This window comes from Manis javanica, chromosome 2, assembly GCF_040802235.1.
Source record: "Manis javanica isolate MJ-LG chromosome 2, MJ_LKY, whole genome shotgun sequence".
In the NCBI taxonomy this organism is placed as follows: domain Eukaryota; kingdom Metazoa; phylum Chordata; class Mammalia; order Pholidota; family Manidae; genus Manis; species Manis javanica.
The window spans coordinates 110,559,350-110,581,574 of NC_133157.1; the positions used below are offsets into that span (position 1 = coordinate 110,559,350).

The following is a 22,225-nucleotide window of genomic DNA, read 5'->3' on the forward strand; positions in this document are numbered from 1 at the left end:
TCACTCCACCTCCAGTTTACCCAGGGCTGCATTAGTTAGCCAACTGCCTGGGGATCTGCCCTTAGCTAGATCTTTCTTTTCTTTCTTTAGTCTAATTTGTTAACAGAATGTGTACCCTTAGGCATACAAACTACATCATTTGGTGATAAGATTTAAGAAACTCCCCTCTTCTCTTAGGGCTTAAATTTAGATCCTGTTTCCAACCAAATTACCAGAGAGTTTTGCATCAAGGATTATGATTATTATGACATCAGCCAACCTAATGAATAAAGTGGATGCACTGCTTCCCATTTGCCACTTTCCCTGTGCTACATAAAGCTGCTTAGTAATTCCATGGGCAAGATGAGCTGCAGTTTGGTGCCTGTGTTCTGTGTGTGTTGTGGGAGGGTGTACGTGGATATTATTGAGCAACTGTGTCATAATCCTTAACATTACAATTCTGTCATCATCTCTGGCTATCTGATTCTAAACAAAGGAAGGCTTAATGAAAATGGAGAGAAGAGAATCAGGCAGGGTGGAAAGGTAGGGAGGCAACAGAGAAAATATTAAAACATGAATCACTCTTTACAATTTGGAAATCTCAGACTAATATTTAATAATCACACCTAACAAAGATTGTTTGTAGGAAAAAAAATTAATTATTCTATTAACTAAATTTGTAAGTTTCAAGATATAATACTTACTAAATGAAGGAGTTTTCCAAATTTTTCCAAAACAAAACAAAAACAAGGATGTAGAATCTAAGCATTTAGTGAAGACAGCAGGTTAGCCTAAGCACAGCCATCTTAAGAAGCCCAGAGGCCATTTTCTGAATATGTGACTCAGAAAGGCCTTGAAAAACAAGGTGAAAAACAAGTTAGTCAGCCACTGTTAATTGTAGTGGCCTTTAGTTAGCTAACCTCAAATCAGTTAATCATACATACCAAGCTTATCTTGCTAGAACCACCCTAAACATTCCGAAAGTGATTTTATCTAACCACACCCCCGGGATGTGGCATCAGCTGAAAATTTATGTGTCTATGGACAAACACTGTATTGTAGTTGTGGAAAATTTTGCCTCTTTGAAAATGCTATAAAACCCTCTGGTTTTAGCTGCTCAGGGTCCTTGTTGAGACCCGCTGCGTCGGGCTAACTTGGACCCCAGCTAGCTGGTTCCTGAATAAATTCCTCTTGCTTGTTGCATCAAGAGACGCCTTTCGTGAGTGATTTGGGGCGGCGTCCTCCTCTGGGAGAATCCAACATTTGGGGGCTCGTCCGGGATCGTGCGCTCACCCCGCTTCACTCCCGAAGTCACTCTTGGAGGAAGAGGTAAGATTAGTGGCGCCTTGGGTTGTCTGTGTTCTGTTTTCTGTTTTTCAGTGAGACTGGTCAGAATTCTGAAAGGGTACCCGTTGTCTGGCAGCTGTCTCGATCCCGTAAAGGGGTCGAGACTGCGGTCGGTAGACGTACTAGGAGCACCGCAGGCTGCAACCCTGGGGGACGCCTTGGGGAGGTTGGGGGGCCAGGGACGCCTGGTAGCCTCCCATCTGTTTTTCCGGCAAAGTGAACCTGATGAGATAGGGTTGATCTTTGGGCGCCGAGAGTATCAACCCTCCGATTCCTTTCGGTTTCTGTTTGAGACTCTGAGGAGAACTAAAAGCGGCCGCTGTGTGTCTAATTTGTGTGTGTCTTTGTTTTTTGTGTCTTTTACATGTCTAATTATTGTTATACTGACAATGGGACAGACAGTGACGACCCCCCTTAGCCTGACGTTAGATCATTGGACGGAAGTCAGAGCGAGGGCACATAACTTGTCAGTAGAAGTGAAAAAGGGACCTTGGCAGACTTTCTGTACCTCCAAATGGCCCACCTTCAATGTTGGGTGGCCCTCGGAGGGGACTTTTGATCTCCCCACTTTATTAGCAGTAAAAGCTGTTGTCTTCCAGGATTCGTCTCAAGGACACCCGGATCAGCAACCCTACATTGTAGTCTGGCAAGAGTTGGTGGAGAACCCACCGCCCTGGGTAAAGCCCTGGGTACAAAAGAAAATGGGCCCTCGAGTTTTAGCTGCCCAGACTCAACCTCAGAAAAAGGAAAAAGAAACTACCAAAGTTTACCCTGATACTCAAGATTTGCTTATGGTTGATGATCCCCCTCCCCCTCCTTACCCTCCCGCCCCTACGGCACCCCGAGTGCCCCCGGCCCCGGCACTCCCAGCACCGCCAGCCCCGGCGCCCTCAGTCCCTGATGCTGAGGCAGTGGGGCCGGCTTCAGGACCTGCCCAGGGGACTCGGCGCCGCCGAGGGGCCACCTTGGACCCACCGGGTATTTTTCCTCTCTGGTCTTATGGAGTTCCCATCCTTGGGGAAGAAGGGGACCCGCCTTTCCAACCTCTGCAATATTGGCCCTTCTCCTCTGCTGATTTGTATAATTGGAAAGCTAACCACCCGCCCTTTTCAGAGGAACCGCAGAAACTAACTGGTCTGGTAGAGTCCCTGATGTTTTCCCACCAGCCCACCTGGGATGACTGTCAGCAGCTTTTGCAGGTGCTCTTCACCATGGAAGAGAGAGAGAGGATTCTCCTGGAGGCACGAAGGAACGTGCCTGGAACCGACGGGCGACCTTCGCAACTCCCTCATGACATAGAGAGGGGGTTCCCATTGACTAGACCCAACTGGGACTTTAATTCTCCAGAAGGTAGGGAGCGACTAACCATCTATCATCAGGCTCTGGTGGCAGGTCTCCGTGGGGCCGCAAGACGCCCCACCAATTTGGCCAAGGTAAGAGAGGTCAGCCAGGGAACCACTGAAGCACCTGCAGTATTCTTAGAGCGCCTGATAGAAGCCTTCAGGCGGTATACTCCCTTTGATCCCACTTCTGAGGGGCATAGTGCTTCAGTGGCCCTTGCTTTTATCGGACAGTCGGCACCCGACATTAGGAAAAAACTTCAGAGATTGGAAGGCTTACAGGATTTGTCGCTGAGGGATTTGGTGAAAGAAGCAGAGAAAGTTTATCATAAGAGAGAGACTGAGGAAGAGAAGGAGTTAAGGAAGGAAAAGGAAAGGGAAAGTAAAGAGGAAAAGAGGGATAGGAAGCATGAGAGAAATTTAACAAAGATCTTGGCCGCAGTAGTAGGAAGTAAGGGACGCCCGCCCTCTAGTAGTAGAACTAGTAAGGCAGGGACCCTGGGCAACCGACCTCCTTTGGATAAAGATCAGTGTGTGTACTGCAAGGAAAAGGGGCATTGGGTGAAAGAATGCCCTAAGAAACCACCGCGGGGACCTCCGAAGAAGGTGTTGTCTCTGCTAGAAGATGAGGATTAGGGAAGACGGGGCTCAGAGCCCCTCCCCGAGCCTAGGGTAACTCTGAAGGTGGAGGGGAAACCCGTTGAGTTTCTGGTGGATACCGGTGCTCAACATTCAGTACTGACCCAAGCTAGAGGCCCCCTTTCTAGCAAAAAGTCTTGGGTGTTCGGGGCCACGGTTCAGAAACAATATACATGGACTACCCAAAGAACAGTGGACTTAGGAGTGGAACAAGTAAACCACTCATTCCTTGTTATACCGGAATGCCCTACACCCTTGTTAGGAAGAGACATCTTGACCAAAGTCGGGGCCCAAATATCCTTTCAGGCTGAAGATACCCGAGTGACTGATAGAGAGAAGAAACCTTTGGGCCTAAGTATTCTGTCCATAAGATTAGAAGACGAGTACCGCCTTTTTAAAGAACCAGAACCCTCCCGAGTTAATCAAAGGTGGCTCAACCAGTTTCCAGGGGTCTGGGCGGAGATGGCAGGCATGGGGCTTGCTGTAAACCAGCCCCCGGTGGTCACAGAATTGAAAGCCTCAGCCTCACCAGTAACTGTGAGACAATATTCAATGAGTAAAGAAGCCAGAGATGGAATTAGGCCCCATATCCAGAGGCTCATAGAGCAGGGGATATTAGTAAAATGTAAATCCCCATGGAACACTCCCTTGCTGCCTGTAAAGAAAGCGGGAACAGGAGATTATCGACCAGTGCAAGATTTAAGAGAAGTTAATAAGAGAACACAGGACATTCATCCCACTGTGCCGAATCCTTATAACCTGCTAAGCTCTCTGGCCCCAGAAAACACTTGGTATACAGTCTTAGATTTAAAAGACGCCTTCTTTTGTTTGCGCCTGCACCAGAGTAGCCAACCGCTGTTTGCTTTTGAGTGGAAAGACCCCTCCACAGGAACTACTGGACAACTGACCTGGACTCGCTTGCCACAAGGATTCAAGAATTCACCTACCCTCTTCGACGAGGCTTTACACCAGGACTTGGCCTTTTACCGAGCCTCCAACCCACAGGTAACCTTGTTACAATATGTTGATGACTTACTGATAGCAGCGCCTACACAGGAAGTTTGCCAAGAGGCCACTGGAGCCCTTTTGACTGAACTTGCTAAGCTGGGGTATAGAGCATCTGCCAAAAAGGCACAGATCTGCCAACAACAGGTGACTTATTTAGAGTATTCCCTGAGAGAAGGGAAAAGGTGGCTTACTGAAGCCCAGAAGCAGACTGTGATGCAGATCCCGGTCCCTACTACTCCGCGCCAAGTCCGCGAATTTCTGGGAACAGCAGGGTTCTGTAGATTATAGATACCCGGATATGCCACCTTAGCCGCCCCCCTGTACCCCTTAACCAAAGGGGCAGCCCCGTTTGTTTGGGGACCTGAACAGCAACAGGCCTTTGATGAGATCAAGAAGGCCCTCCTGTCGGCACCTGCTCTGGCCTTGCCAGACGTGACTAAGCCTATCGTCCTTTTTGTGGATGAATGGAGTGGAGTGGCTTGGGGAGTGTTGACCCAGCAATGGGGACCTTGGAAGAGACCTGTCGCCTATTTGTCAAAAAAATTAGACCCAGTAAGTAGCGGATGGCCTGCCTGTTTGAGAGTAGTGGGGGCCATGGCCCTCCTAGTTAAAGATTCTGACAAACTGACACTGGGACAGAAACTCACTGTGGTTGCTCCGCATGCGTTGGAGAGTGTAATTCGGCAGCCACCCGAGAGATGGATGTCGAATGCCAGAATGACTCACTACCAAACCTTACTCCTGAATCGTGATTGTGTGGAGTTTGCCCCCCCTGCCATTCTAAACCCGGCCACTCTGCTCCCGGATTTGGGGAAGGAAGTGCTTCATACCTGCCAGGAAATCCTGGCTGAGGAGACAGGCACCCGCCAGGACTTGCAAGATCAGCCCTTAGGAGGACCGGGACTCCTGACTTGGTATACGGACAGGAGCAGTTACATCATGGATGGTAAGAGAATGGCTGGAGCTGCAGTAGTAGATGATGACCGGATTGTATGGGCCAGTGGACTCCCAACAGGCACCTCTGCACAGCGAGCAGAACTCATCGCCCTGACTCAGGCCCTAAGGATGGCAGAAGGTAAGAGACTTAACGTCTACACTGACAGCAGATACGCCTTTGCCACTGCTCATATACATGGGGCTATTTATAGACAGAGAGGGCTAACTTCTGCCGGGAAAGATGTTAAAAACAAACAAGAGATTTTAGATTTGCTAGAAGCCATCCATAGGCCTAAGGAAGTAGCAATAATACATTGCCCTGGACATCAGAAAGATGACTCTCCAATAGCTCGAGGAAAACGGAGGGCAGACCAAGCCGCAAAGCAAGCGGCTCAGGGAATGAACATTTTACCCCTCCAAGTGTGTCCGGAAGCCACCCACATTAAGAGCTTCCAGTATACACCTGAAGATCTCGTTTGTATAAACAAATTAGGGTACAAAAATTTCTCGCCCCAAGAGATATACAAGTCTGAAGAAGGGAAAGTTGTCCTGCCCCAGAGAGAGGCAGAGGAATACTTAAGGCAATTACATCAATTGACACATCTGGGAGCAAAAAATCTAAAAACCTTGGTTCGAGACTCCCCTTATCATGTTATTGGATTAAGAAAATTGGCTGACGAGGTTGTAAAAAATTGTGTTCCCTGTCAATTAGTAAACGTGAGCAAAAATCAAGCAATATCTAGAAAAAGACTTCGAGGAGTTCGCCCAGGAGCTTATTGGGAAGTTGACTTCACTGAAATTAAGCCTGCTAAGTATGGATATAAGTACCTTCTAGTTTTCCTAGACACATTTTCAGGATGGACAGAGGCGTTCCCCACAAAAACTGAGACAGCTCAGACGGTGTCTAAAAAGATCCTTGAAGAGATATTTCCCAGATTTGGGATCCCAAAGGTAATCGGCTCCGACAACGGCCCTGCCTTTGTTGCCCAGGTAAGTCAGGGATTGGCCAAGATCCTGGGGATGGATTGGAAATTGCATTGTGCATACAGGCCCCAGAGCTCAGGACAGGTAAAAAAGGATGAACAGAACTCTAAAAGAGACCTTGACTAAATTGTCCATAGAGACTGGCTTATATGATTGGTTGGTCCTCCTTCCCTTCGCCCTGTTTAGAGTCAGGAACACTCCTGGCCGGTTTGGACTAACGCCTTTTGAAATAATGTTTGGGGCCCCGGCCCCGCTTCAGTCAGCACATCTTCATACATTCCCTGAGTGTGCAACTAATAAGTTTTTGCTTGAAAGGTTACGAGCCTTGGAGGCTGTGCAGAAAGAGGTGTGGGCCTCCATCAAGGAAGCCTATCGGCCAGAGGACCTCTCAGTGCCTCACCAGTTCCAGGTGGGAGACCCTGTCTATGTGAGAAGGCACCGGACAGGAAACCTCGAGCCACGGTGGAAGGGACCTTTCATCGTCCTCCTGACTACTCCCACAGCTGTGAAAGTGGACGGCGTCTCTTCCTGGATACACGCTTCACATCTAAAGAAGGCACCCCCGTCGGACCCGGACTGGCGAGTAACTCGGACTGATAACCCCCTTAAGCTTCGCTTGTGTAAAAAAAAACTATGTTATTAGTGATTCTGATGCTCCTGCTACTTCCAACCCACCAGAACCCTAACCCCCATGAACCCAGGTTACTGACATGGCAAATCATTACCCCAGCTTCCCACCAAGTAGTAGTCCAGTTAACAGAACAGCATCCTAGGGGGACTTGGTGGCCTACCCTCACTGTAGACATATGTACTCTCTTCAAACAAGACCCTTGGCACGGAGGTAGAATAGGGAGGCCAGGATGTAGATCTCGGGCTTCTATGAAAGAACTCCAAGATATCTGCTTCTATGTGTGCCCAGCCCCCTCAACCGATTGTGCCAAGGCCTCACAGTGTGGTGGGCAGACAGACTTTTTCTGAAAAAATTGGGGTTGTGAGCAGACTGGAACATGCTATTAGCTAACAGGGAAGTCTCCTCCAGGCCTCATAAAGGTCCAGTGGAGCACCACTCGCACCCAATGCATGACTAACCCTACCTGCAACTTAATTGACATCTCTTTTACAGATGCAGGAAAAAAGGTGACAAACTGGGAAATAGGGCTTATGTGGGGACTACGACTTTACCAGAATGGATATGATAATGGAGTCTTGTTTATGCTCAGGCTTAAGGTAGAGACCCTTCCAGCTGCCCCAGTAGGACCCAATACTGTCCTAAGAGATCAGCCACGTCTCCCAAAGCAGACCCTAGTCCTACCAGTGGACACTGCCACCATTTCCGCCATCCCCACCCTTGGCCAAGTAGCCCCCTTTCCTGGCACCGGACAACGCCTCCTCAACCTTCTCGAGGGGGCTTTCCGGGTTTTAAACACCACCAACCCTAATACTACCGAATCCTGTTGGTTATGTTTTTCCTCTGGACCTCCTTATTATGAAGGACTGGGGTTGTTAGGCAGCTTTAACAATACAACCAGCCACGAGATCTGTAGTTGGGGCAGCCACAAGACGCTGACTCTGACCGAAGTGACTGGAAAAGGGAAATGCCTAGGTACAGTTCCTCCCACTCATAAGAATCTGTGTAATGAGACCATACCCATAGCCTCCTCGGGTGAAAACAGGTATCTAGTCCCTCCTCCTGAGGGATGGTGGGCTTGTAATACTGGACTGACCCCATGTGTTTCCACCTCTGCCTTCAATTCTTCCCGTGATTTCTGTATTATAGTCCAGCTAGTGCCTAGGCTGATATACCATGATGATCTCTCATTTGTAACAGAATTTAAACCCAGACAGAGATTTAGAAGAGAACCAGTCTCGCTGACTTTAGCCGTGTTGTTGGGAGTAGGAGTTGCAGCTGGAGTAGGAACGGGGACAGCTGCCATCATCCAAGGGAATGAACACTATGAGGGACTGAGGGCAGCTATTGATGAAGATTTAAAAACTATAGAGCAATCTATTACTAAACTTGAAGAGTCCCTAACTTCTCTTTCTGAAGTAGTGCTGCATAATCGACGAGGACTAGATCTACTGTTCTTAAAAGAAGGAGGATTGTGTGCAGCCCTAAAAGAAGAATGCTGCTTCTATGCAGACCATTCTGGAATAGTAAGAGATTCAATGTCTAAACTCAGAGAAAGACTAGATCAAAGGAAGAGAGAACGGGAGGCTAGCCAAGGTCTATTTGAATCCTGGTTTACTCGATCCCCATGGCTTACAACCCTGATATCCACCCTGACAGGACCCTTGCTTATTCTTGTATTACTTCTCACTTTTAGTCCCTGTATTTTAAACCGGCTACTATCCTTTGTTAGAGAAAGAGTGAGTACTGTTCAGGTACTAATGCTGAGACAACAGTATCACTCTCTTACGCAGCAAGAAGAAACAAGCATTCCATGATTGGAATATCCAAAAAGAAAAGTGGGGAAATGTAGAATCTAAGCATTTAGTGAAGACAGCAGGTTAGCCTAAGCACAGCCATCTTAAGAAGCCCAGAGGCCATTTTCTGAATATGTGACTCAGAAAGGCCTTGAAAAACAAGGTGAAAAACAAGTTAGTCAGCCACTGTTAATTGTAGTGACCTTTAGTTAGCTAACCTCAAATCAGTTAATCATACATACCAAGCTTATCTTGCTAGAACCACCCTAAACATTCCGAAAGTGATTTTATCTAACCAGACCCCCGGGATGTGGCGTCAGCCGAAAATTTATGTGTCTATGGACAAACACTGTATTGTAGTTGTGGAAAATTTTGCCTCTTTGAAAATGCTATAAAACCCTCTGGTTTTAGCTGCTCAGGGTCCTTGTTGAGACCCGCTGCGTCGGGCTAACTTGGACCCCAGCTAGCTGGTTCCTGAATAAATTCCTCTTGCTTGTTGCATCGAGACGCCTTTCGTGAGTGATTTGGGGCGGCGTCCTCCTCTGGGAGAATCCAACAAAGGAGACTAAGCAATATTATCAATTCAATTGTTGTAAATGGAAGTTTATACCTGGATGCATGTGCTAGGGTATATGTGCGCTAGTGTGTTCTGTTGGTGGTGATAGGGGAAATGGGTATAGGACCAATTTCTGACTAAGAAATACTTGATAATGGCTTTAGTTCTCATGGAAATCAAGAAATAAAGTGATGAAAATAGTAGCTGAAATAAAGGTTTCTATCAATTATATATATTTAAAAATCAATGTATGGAGCACCGGGTAAGTTACCAGAGGAAACTCAAGTCTCCATTTGTGTTTAGGCCAACCTTTGGGGTTGAAAAGAGCAACGTCCCTACTGAATGAAGGGATTCAGAAAAAAGTGGATCATTTATAGCACCTTAATTTTTCTTGAGACTATCAGTGAACCGACGTCGTAAGAAACCCAGGCAAAGTGTATTCCAAAGGGAAAAAAGTCTTCAGGGAAAAAGAAGACACAGGAATTACCTCACCCTTGGAAGAGCACAGGAGAAAGAGATGGTGGCTGTGTAAGTACGCAAGAAGAAATCAGCTAACACTTAAACGTATGACCTTCTGCCAGCACCAGAAATAGGCCACTTTATGGAATCTCCAATTGGGTGCACTGACTTTCCAATTTTTACAAAGTATACTTAGACTATGAAAGACTTTAATATAGTGAAAAGATTGTCAAATGCAACAAATTTCTGATAGATTAGTCCTAATCTGATCATTTTTCATTTTCTCTTCTTTTGAAATCTGTTCTAAACCCCAAAGTGAATAATTTATGAATCTATCATCTTGCCTGGAGTTGCTTCAATGTAGAAAAGAAAAGGGTTGATGGAACTTGGGAGGTAGAGGTGGCTACTTTATTTGCTTCTCAGCATCAGAAAACGTGTGCTCCATACTGAAAATTCAATGAATCATGGTTAATTATAATTAATTTCCATTTTACCTGTTAGAAGTTCATCTCCTCAAATAAGATAGTCTACTATATGCAATAAAGATTATTGGTGAAAATTTTTGATAATTTACATTTATTAAGTCATTGTCACTTTAAATGATTTCAGCTATTGACTCTAATAATTTTACCTTTATATCAGTAATGGGAAACACTTGAAGGGTTAAAGTTTTGTTTTTACTTTAAGTTACACTAAATTGAACTTTATTGGTATCACACTAACATGGCTTTATTAGTGGCGGTAAGATCATTGCCCTTATCCATGACAGCAAAACTAAATAACTTAAAATGTCAAATCAGAAAGCAGTTATCAAACTACTGAGAATGAAGAGTGATAAATTTTACTTATACATTTTGAGTGTGGGCTTCACTGCCTCCCTTAGCACTGAGTTTCATCACTTGTTAGCTGGATTCTTTTAGGTAGGTTGATTAAACTGAGGTTCAGTTCTCTCATTTGCAATACTTGGATGCTCGTAAGATTGCAAAGCTACTCCATGCAAGCATTCAACGTGACAGAACAGGGTATTAATGACCACGTGAGGTAAGTGAGGCCTGTGTCAACATACCCTGTCATCCCCACTGTATAGATACGGAAACTGCACCTCAGAACAGTTATGTATTTATATAAGGAACCACAGATGATAAACTGAGGCTTAAAATATGTTTGGAGACTTCTAGATTTAATTATTTTCCTTTATATCAAACTTCTTCACTTAGATCCATAATTCAGTCTACATGCGTTGTCTGAATCATAAATATTTCTGGTTAAATCTTTGTCAGAGTTACAAATCCATGTAAAATGGAAGATACCAAATTAATATGATTTTTAAAAAATGCTCTCTAAACTCAGAGATTATAAGAAAACTGAAAATCATCCAAGATTAATCTGAACTTTGAATATGCAACTCACCCCCTTACTAGGAAATTAATAATCTATTAAACTAATAATTAATAGTTAAATTAATGGTGGCTTCTCAAAATAATTCTTTTTCATTTTCTATAATATCTCGCATGCAATTTTAATCTAAACTGCAATTGTATAGCTAAACAGTGAAAAGTAATCACAAAAAACCATGTTGATACACCAATTAAAGCAAGAACATTTTTTACAGCAGAAAAAACAGAAACTCAAAATGTAAAAGTGCTTACTGCAGCTTGCCGATGAGTATTGGACAGTATTCCATGAATCTTCACTTTGTCTATTTGGTCTATGTTCACCCACAAATCCCGGCTGGCAGAATCGGATGGCCCATATATCCGAGATATATAGTAATTGTGATCTGTGTCCTCCTGGAATAACAGAAAATAATGCACATCAAGAACAGACACAGCACAGAGGGACCCTGAGGCCTCTATGCTGAGTGAAATATGTCAGAGAGAAAAAGACAAGTGCTGCATGTTCTCACTTGGAATTTTTAAACTTAACTCACAAACAGAGTAGAAATATGGTGGTTACAAATATGGTGGTTACCAGGGGCTTGGGAATGAGGGAAAAGGGGAGATACTGGCTAAAGGGTAAGAACTTTCAGTTATAAGATGAATAAATTCTGGGATCTAATGTAGAGCATGGTAACTATAGCTAACAATACTGTATTATATTTGAAACTTTCTAAGAAAGAAAATTTTAAATATTCTCATCACAAAAAAGAAATGGTTATTATGTGATATGATGGAGGTGCTAGCTAATGCTAGGGTGGTAATCACTTTGCCACACAAAATGCTAGGGTGATACACACAATAGGTGTGTATCAATATGACGTACACCTTAAACTTATACATATGTCAATTATATCAATAAAGTTAGAAAAAAAAGAAGCATTTAAAGCACTACATATTCAACTTAAGTAATTAACAGTTATAGACAGTTTCATTAAAAAGAAAAAAGTCCTCAAAAAAAAGAACATCATCCATAAAATTCTTAAAACAAGCAAAGAATGATACTATGAAATTAGAAATGCTAGTATTCTTCAAAACAGCTAAGTGAAATCATCTTCCTAAGGTAATGAATTAGATTTTTAAAAATATAAAATTAATAAGCCCCTTTAGAAGAAATTGTTAAACAAAACAAAGGAAATGTACAGTATTTACAATAGTCTTTCTGACTTAGAGATATCAGAGATCTCTCTAATTGCTGCCCAAATAAAAATGCCACCTCTGAAACTATTTACGGCAAACCTGAGCTATAGTTACTATTGAGGGACAACAAATTAAAACTTCTCCTTAAAACTAGGGTTTTATTTGGGCCTCTTTTCAGTTAATGGTCTTAGAAATGGAGATAATACATTTTTTTCCTACGATTTGGGTTTTTAAATTCTGCTTTTATTTGAATTTTCATTATTGATATCACCATGGCGCCTGCCACAAAACCTTTATTTTTTGTGATTCTCACTCAATGAAGGGATTTAAATGTTTTAAGTAACAATTTTGCTGAGGAGCACCCAGACAAAAAATCACATACTTCTTGATTAATTCAGATGGCAATTCATTTTTTTTTTGACCATAAAGTGTAATTGTGCTTTTCAATTTGAGGAGTTTGCTAGTTTTAGGATGTATTTTAAAACATTCAGGTATATTCAAGAATGATGTTTAGTGAATAGAGAGTCTGTGATTTGAATAATAAAGTTTGGGATGTGAATTTTGTCTAGTGCATTTATTATTGAAGTAGTAATTAAATTAAAAAAATTATTCTGGAAATCCAGTCAAAACAAGGATCCTATGATCCTTTTCACAAATCATCAGGCTGCATATATATGTGAAACTGCTTACATAAAGGAAAGGAATTTTCTAAGCAGTATTCAAAATAGATTTTGCCCCATGATTAAACAAAGGACTATGATCCTAAATGAAAATCTTGAAAACAGCGATTAAATTTTAATGGTAAGGGTAAAAAATATCTTACATACACATACACGTTATGTATACAACCATGATGAAACTTAAGAAAGTTCTACAGAGAAAGAAGAAAAAAAGGAGATATAAAGAAAAGAAGGGAATAAAATTCCACACAGCCGAAGAGATTTGATATCTTAGTGGTTTTCCAGCACTATCTTCCAGAACATCATGACTGATTGCTGGGGTTGAGCATTGTGGACAGTAAGAAGCCTTGTGGTCGTGTCTCCAACATGTATTCAACTCCTCCCTTCTGACAGGTGCCTCACCACAGGAAGTTTCTGAGGTGGGCACCCTTCTTGACACTGGGCACAAGCCATTCTACACATGTCATTCCACTGGCCAAAGTGGCTGGGTGGCATCATGAGCACATAACCAAAGAAAGGCCAAAGAGTGAAACATCTAGAAGATGAGGTAGAGAGGAGATAACTTTCCGTATTCTGACTGCTGAGATGTGTAAATGTAAGGCTTGGAACTACTGCCATCATTTTGTTGCCATGAGGAAACCCTGCCTGAAGATGAAACACAGATAAGGGCAGAACCACACATCCATGCAAAGAAACAGCCACATCCCTGATCAAGTAAATCTAAGTGCGACCTCCTCCTGGGCTTGTTCACTCAGATGAACCATTAACTCTTTTATTGTTAAAACACCTTGAGTTGGGTCATTGTCAACCAAAAGAAACCTAACGAACAAACAAGTTTCCTTCATGTCCAAACAAAGGAGACTTCGCCTAAGCAACACTGAATAAGGCAACCTTACATACAGATTTATAGATCTGGATAACAAACATTTCCTATTCAATTCTGATATTCTAGTTAATCACAGAATAGGAATGGAAACTTCTTATCTAATGTGCTAGAAATCATCAAGTCTGAATGAAAAATGATAACGATTCATTTAAATTCCCAATGGTTTTGAAGGAAATAGTCAATGAGTTTAAATACAAAATTTTAATTTTTCCCTCTATTGCTAATATTATTTTAGAGTTCAGCAACATTGAGGTCAGAGACATAATCTTTAGTTGAATTATGTAACAGATTCTATAATGTTTTATTGGGTATTATATTCCCAGTATATTGGGATTTATATTACATTTATGTGTATTATATTCCCATATAATTACCAAATAGATACCCTCTTTAAAATTACTTTCAGCATAGAGGTCAATTCAATATATCTAAAATGACTTAGGTATTTCCCTTGACCTCTAATTCTCTGTAATTAATCTAAAAATAGCCTTGAAGTTAATATAAATAAGAATATCATTATGCTTAAATAATGGATTATGTGAGAAAAACACACATGATTTTTGTCTAATTACAATTGCTGATATGGTATGTGAAAATACACTTTCAGTTTTACTTAAATCAAAACTTCCCAGAACAATGTCACATCTTTGAAAATATTGAACAGCTGAAGACTAGAGCTTAGTGTTTGAATTCTATAGCCCAGGCTTGCCAAGTTGTCATGGCAACTTTTATTTGAAGAGAAAGACAACTTATTATTTACCTCAGAATTTAGAGACACAAGTTGTTAAATTCCAGGGAGAGGTGCTTGGCTCAGTTTTTAAGGAAAGCTATAAAATAGATGTTTCAAAAATGTGACATTTCAGCACTACTCAATTATTCAAACCACATCCTGTCCTTTATAAGTGTAACAGTACTTAAAGATTTGTCAAAAGCTAGTCCAGGCACAAAAGATTTTCTGCTAGAAAGCAAACTATTTCTAACACTACAGAAAATAAAACAAAACACTACTGTGATATGCCTAGTTGCCAACCCATTTAGGATACCAACTATTACTGAAAGTAGATGGCACAGTAGGTAACTATAAATCCTATAAATCCATGCTTCTCAAACATGTCTGCAAATGTGCTGCTGTAAAGAAACAGAGAACATACACAAAAACACAGAGAAAAAGTCCTCAGAGTTGCACTGCCGCCTGACCATTCTCTGACAACCAGTCCCCGTATGTCCTAACCCTAATGTTGTCTTCTTTACTACCATGGGTGTTAGTTGATTTTATAATGAATAATTTGTATGGATGCCTCACATTGCCTTATGCAGTAATTGCATTTAAACTCTAAATTTATTTCACTGAGATGAAAAATATATATATATCAATAATATATTGGATGAACATCACTGTGCTAGTCATTTGAAATAATATGGATATACAAAATATATTCAAAGTTTTAAGGTAAAGTTATTCAACACTGAATCAATTGGTTACCTCTCAAAGATAGTTTTGTAATTAATAAAGGAATATTATAATTTGAGTGGTTCTTGCCAGGTACTAATATATACCAAGTATGTTGCATTCTTAGACAAATGATTTCACAAGGACTATATAGTGTATTTAAGGTAAAACTATTTTAAAAGACTACTTGTGTATATTAAATTCCTCAAAAACAGTTCTCTATGATTAGTTAAAAATAGTTCTCTATGATTGAAAAATATCATGTTGCTATCAGAAACCAAAAGAACATGATAAACTAAGAAAGGCAAAAAATGAGTGAGCTGACAATACTCAGGAGAAAAATGACACAGATGAACTCATTAGTAGTAACAAGAGCAGAATAAACATAACTAAATTACTAGTCAGGACACCAAAAGCAATCTTAAATCGCTATTAAGAAAAGGACAAGAAATAACAAATGTTGGCAAGAATATGGAGAAAGGAACCTTCTTGAACTATTGGTGGGAATGTAAACTGGTGCAGATAGTATGGAAAACAGTATGTAGATTCCTTAAGAAATTAAAAATAAGACAGCTACGTGACCCAGCAATTCCACCACTGGGCATCTATCTGATGAAAATGAATGCACTCATTTGAGAAGTTGTATGCACCTTTATGTTCATCGCAGCATTATGTATAACAGCCAAGCTATGGAGATAACCTAGGTATCCATTAATAGATGAATAAGTAAAGATGATGTAGCACATATATATACATAATGAATTACTACTCAGCCATAATAAAGAATGAAATCTTGCCATTTGTGACAGGAATGTAACTTAAAGTGTATTATGCTAAGTGGAATAAGTCAGAGAAAGACAAATACAGCATTATTTCATTTATATGTGGAATCTAAAAAAACAAAGCAAATGAAACAAAACAAAAACCAAACTCACATATACAGAGAACAGATTGGTAACTGCCAGTGGGGAGGCATGTTGGGGGGCATTAGTGGGTAAAGGGGATCAAGAAGTACAATGTTCCAGTTACAAAATAAGTAAGTTCTGGGATGTAATGTATAGTGGGGGAAATACAGTCTCATGAATAGCATTGTATTAACTTTATATGGTTGCAGATGGTAACTAGACTTACTGATCATTTTGCAATGTATATAAATGTCCAATCACTGTTGTATACCTGAAACTAATGTAATATTGTCAATTATACCTCAATTAAAAAAACAAAACAATAAAAACAAAATTAAAAGAAAGTCTTATAGGCATCCAGAAAGACAAATTGAGTTATATTCCTCTACAAGGGAGAAAAAAAATCTTAGTCTGTTACTTTTCCCATAATATCCAGTGGAAAAAATATGTTCACAATCTGAGAGAAGGAAGTTGTAACAAGAAACTTTTGCACAACCAAGTTGTAATTTAAATATAAAGGCAACAAACATACTTCTAGTGCATACACTTACAGAGACAATACCATAAATGAGACTTTCTTAAAAATGTAATATCTAATTATAAAACTGAACCAACCAAGGATCAGATCAAATATGGTCACAGGAATGCAGAAGCTGCAGCAAACATTCTCACGGTGAGCACTGACTCCATGTAAATTATGTTAGGGGAACAGGACAATTTAGTTACAGGACAATTTATCACTCTGTTTAGTAAACACAGTGCAAATGATATTAATCATGGAAATAGAAAACTAATATTCCAAGTCAATTATTATGTTTCAGAATAGGTAAGAAATATATAAATCTGAAGTATAGAAATATACTTTAAAGAAGTAAACCCAAATTTTTAATTTGAAGAGAACCTTTGAGGCCAAAGTTGAATCTAGTGGTCTAGATATGGCATACATGTCAAAAGCCAGCAGATACAAGTTAAATTATTTTCCTCAAATGTAGTACTCATAGTGCACTCTCAATTTTATAAAATGACATCCATCTAAATATAAGTGTATATATCTATTCTACTATCTTACTATCCTCTCTCCATCTATCTATCTATCTATCTACTATCTATCTATCTATCTGTCTATCTACCTATCTATCTATCTATCTATCTATGTATCTATATAGAGAGATGTGTTAAAGATATTTACCATATTTTGATTGGTTATTTCTAGGTAATGGAATTTGGAGGGTCCCCCCCCTTATTACATATTATTTGAATTTTTAAACAATAAACATTATATATAACCACTTTCTTTTCCTTTTCTTCACATAAATCATTAAAATATGTGACAAAGTTTAAAAGTATCAATTGCTGATTCCTGGAATCAAAACGCCAACATATATCATGAGAAGCAAGACTACAATACTATATATAGTTAATATAGAATTTCTATAATAGGTACTTTGAAAAGTATATAAAGAAGCCTCCTTTAATATACTGTAAATCAGATACTCATATTCAATGTAGAGCTTCAAGGTCAGTAACTTATAATTGCTCTGTGAAACAGCTGGTACACAATTTTCCATTAAACCTTTTCTTAAACTACTAGACTAGCTTTGATAACCTAATTGATTTAGAATGCATTATTTTTCAGTACTTTTACTGTAAATGAAATCAGCATTAACAGAAATGAAAATACTCATTTCTACTAAATGTTGAGCAACAGGTTACTTTGAGTTTGAATTTTTATAAAATCATTTTGTCATAAGCACTTTACAGAAGCATCACTAAGTCATCTGTCTTTATGCAGAAATCATTGTTTTGTGTGTATGAGGTACAACATTCTTTTATGGAGAAACATTTTGATAGAATGTAGTATGGGAGATAACGCTGCAGAATTATTCAGTAGCACTGTTAGATATTGGCAATGTCTATAATTCCATGAGAGACTTTCAGGAGTCGCTCATGTTTTCCTTTCAGTTATATCCTAGTATAATGTGCGATCATATTTCTAGGATGTGTTTTCAAGGATCTCAAAAAAGCTGGTATGCTGGAGACATAGCTGCACTCTGACAAAGTTGTGAGTAGAGAAGGGGAGGTGGGGAAGGGAAATGCGGTGAGTTCTAAGACACTAAACTTGCAGATGGGTGATCTGATACGGACGGGGTTCTCACGGGCTCAGTCTCTAGTAAGTTCTCTCTCTGATGAAGTCAATAACATGTTCAGTTCAGTTCAGTAGATTGGAAGTGTGAACTTCCCTGCACACACAGTTCCTCTTTTGCAAGAGGGAATATCATTCAGAGGAAGGCAGGAGTCCTAGACCCGCAGGAATTGCCCAGCGAAGGAGTGGTTTGGCCCCTGTCTGGGCTGGGAGCATTGAGGACCTCATAAGACATGGAACAGACTACATATGAGAAAGAGATTCCACCCCTAATTCCCACCTTTCCCAATTACATTAGAAGAAGGCGACCTATAGGGAATGTGGTGTGGGCAGATACGTAAGGTCATATGAGTATCTGTTAATAAAAATAGAATGATAAAGTTTACTTTTTTTTCACAGGGTTGCCCAACAATCAAATTAAACCAACCTATTTACACACAACTGAAAAGCCTGTGACAGAATATAAAGGAGTATTAAATTACCCCACATTATTTCAACATGATGGGAATAATTGCATATGACCTTCAAATAGACTTTAGTATAGAGCAAATACTACAATACCTTCTTCAGATACTAAGAATAGTTACATGGAGTACAACTCAGTTTACTGTCAGTGTCAGAAGAATGAAAATCAATGACTCTATCTCCTGTGGATCACATTAGATTTTTGCACCAGCTCTCATTCTGCACACCTTGTACACATGCCTTCACCACTTCTCTAAGGATTTTTACCCACTTGACCTATTTCCAGCATGGTCTATCCCCCTAGCAATATCTTGTCTATGACTCTTTATAAGCATAATTTATTTTATCAGTTCTTCACAAGAGTTGGGTTAAATGACCTATAAGAATGTAAGATTACTTGAGAAAGAGAGAGTGTGAGTGTGTGTGTGTGTGTGTGGGTGTGTGTGTGTGAGAATTTATTGTGAGTTCAGATTATTCTGTGACATGTAAAATATAGGATTCTGGCATTTCCATTATAAAGCACTTTCCATTTTCCCAGTAACAATTTTTCACACAGAGGATATCATCTCTTGTGATCTGAGGAGACTGGTGAACTATATGGCCAGGAAACACAACACACTTAATTGTGATCTTTCAGAAAAACAGCAGAATCAAGACTCATACAATTCAGTCCAGTGATTACCTAGATGGCCCAGACATTTTGAGATGTGATGATTTGTGTTTATGTTGATTCATTTATTAAATGAAGCAGAAGTATACTATATCCACCTGGATACAGTATACTTTTATCTACCCCTGGTATAAACCTTTAACTTTTCCAAGAATGAACCTGGGAGACTAGGAAGTGCTATTAGATACTACTATTGTTGGTTGACATAAATACTCCAGAAAACAACGAAACTTCAGACATTCTCCATTTTTATGCAGCAACATTCACTGAAGCATGAATTCTCAAGTGTCAGAGATCATCTTGCAGCCCATAATTACCAGAGTGAGCAATGTTCTGTAGCTTCTAATATGAAAACAATTTTCACAAATAAGTGACATTCTGAAAAAAATAACCCTTCCTTTGACAGAATTTTATATAACTGTCTTGCCTCTAAGCATACCATTTTTAGTATCAAAATATGTTTCCAACGAATAAGCATAGAAAGCATAGCCTAGAGTGGTGGGAAAGAAGAGACCAGAAAGTCTGGGGCAATTTCAAGTGAATTATTAACATCTCAGTTTATCTTTTTTAAATATAAGATCCCCAATCCAGCAGTGCCTGCTATAGAGGTGCACTGCCAAACTACAAGGGATCTATGAGGGCTTCTAAAAACTAGCAAAAAAGATGTGATGGGATAAAAAAAATATATATGAGATTTCTATTAAAACACACAAAATTAGCATTAAAATAATGTAGCTGAAAGGAGATTTGGGTTAAAGTACAGTTTCTGCCTCTAAATAGCCACCATAAGTTGTGGACTTTACTCTGTCAAAAAAAGAGTTGAATTAGGTGTCCCTTAAAGTGACTTTCAACTAGAATTTTGAGATCCTGTAGACAAAAGGGAAGGAGGAGCAATTGTGAGGTGAGAGTCAGAAGACCTTATTTGGCACTCACTAGAAAAAAAAGTGCAGAGGTTGAATAGCCTGCACATGTACAGTATACTACTACCATTTCAGTAGGTACTCAGTCCTTGTTGATTAGCTGTAACTGGCTCCAAGATTGGAGGCAAATTCACAGACTTGCTGTAGGGGGTGTAAGAATCCCTGGAGACACGGCATCATCTGTGCAAACTGAATAAATCATGGGTCTTGTGTATATGTGCACTGTTTTTCAAACACACAGTATAATTGAAATGGGTAAAACGTGACCATTTAACAGTGTCCATGAATACTTAAATCTTGTACAGTATATTTTTCCAGTCAACTGGAAAGAAACAAAAGCAATGGTGGGCAGGGCCTCAAAATGTTCTAATAAGCAAAAAAGACCATTATGGAAATTCTGTTCTAGATTTAGCATCCACAATGGGGCCAAAACTCAGGTACTATATACATACTGTCATAGTCAGCTCAGGCTACCATAAGGAAATATCAGACATGGGCAACTTAGACAGCAAACAAAAAAAAAGTTTATTTCTCATGGATCTGGAAGGTCGGAGACCCCAGGTCTAGGTTCCGGCTAGTTTGTTTTTCGCTGAGGGTTCTCTTCCTGGCTTGTAGATGGGCCACATTCTCGCTGCGCAGTCCCATGGCAGAGACAGAAAGCTCTCTGGTGCCTTTACCTCTGTTTACAAGGACATCGATCCTACTGATGAGGGCCCCACCCTTATGACCTCATTTAACCTTAGTTACCTCTTGAAGGCCCTGTTTCCAAACACAGTCACCTGGGGGTTAGGGCTTCAGCATATGAATTTGGAAGGTTGTAATTCAGTCCACAGCACATACAGATAGTTTCTTTATTAAGTGTGGATTTGTTAAAAAGTCCTAGATTTATTACCTTTGAAGATTCATGTCATTCTCTAGTACTAATCAAAATTGCCATTCAGGCTTTCTAATATAGGAGGACTTTTGGAAAATCCACACAGTTCTCTGTCTTGACCTATTTCTTAGGGGGGAAAAAAACTAAGAAACCATGACTATTTATAATTTCAAAGGAATTATGGAAAGTTTACTCAGGAGCAACTTCTAAAAGTTGTAACTCAGTTGAGAATTTTCACATCACCAATATTTGTGGAAAAGCTGGGTACGTAGTTTCCTTCCACCAACATGTAACCACTTGGGCAACACTGTCATTTCTAAGCTAACTGTTAACCATCCCCAAACAATCCAGTCTGGTATTTCAAGTGACAGGTATTAGTACAATTAGTCAGGTTTCCTACTGTTCATATTATCACTCCTTCCATGACAAAGAATGAAACTTTTCAGGCTTTTTTTCCCCCCCTAACTTCTCATGTCTTCAAAATTTTAGCCCCTTGGAGTCAGGCAGTGATTAATAAACAATAAACAAATCAGCTGTCAGTAGAAGTTTGCTAAAGCAGGTTTGACACCACTTGTTTTACTTAGAATCAGATTTTAATACTAACTTATCTTTCTGGATATCATTTTGCAAATAAAGTTAACTTTTTGAGCCTCTGTTTTCATGGAATGAAAGAATAAAAGTAGTTATGCTACAACACTGGGGGTGAATCTGCTTGAGATAAGCATGCGAATTTATGTTGGAAACTGTTAACTGCTATTAGATATGGTTCTGTTTTGTTGACATAAATACCCCAGATAACAGCAACAACTAAACTTCATACCTTCTCTATTTTTATGCTGCAACATTCACTGAAGCACGAATTCTCCTCACATACCAGAGATCATCTTGTAGTTGATAATTAGCAGAGTGAGCCATGTTCTGTAGCCTCTAATATTAGAGAACAATTCCCACAAACAAGTGATAACCCGAAAAAAAAAAAACCTC

The 22,225-nt window shown here is 40.1% G+C and overlaps 1 protein-coding gene across 3 annotated transcripts in view; it reads right to left on the reverse strand.

The window, feature by feature from the left end:
* The window catches only part of PLXDC2 (plexin domain containing 2), a 786,648-nt gene that overhangs the window by 544,454 nt on the left and 219,969 nt on the right, over window positions 1-22,225 (reverse strand). For all 3 annotated transcript variants that reach the window (XM_073229113.1, XM_073229114.1, XM_073229115.1), the window contains one exon: window positions 11,322-11,462. In XM_073229113.1, the coding sequence (XP_073085214.1) occupies window positions 11,322-11,462 (141 nt within the window). The remainder of the gene's footprint in view (window positions 1-11,321; window positions 11,463-22,225) is intronic.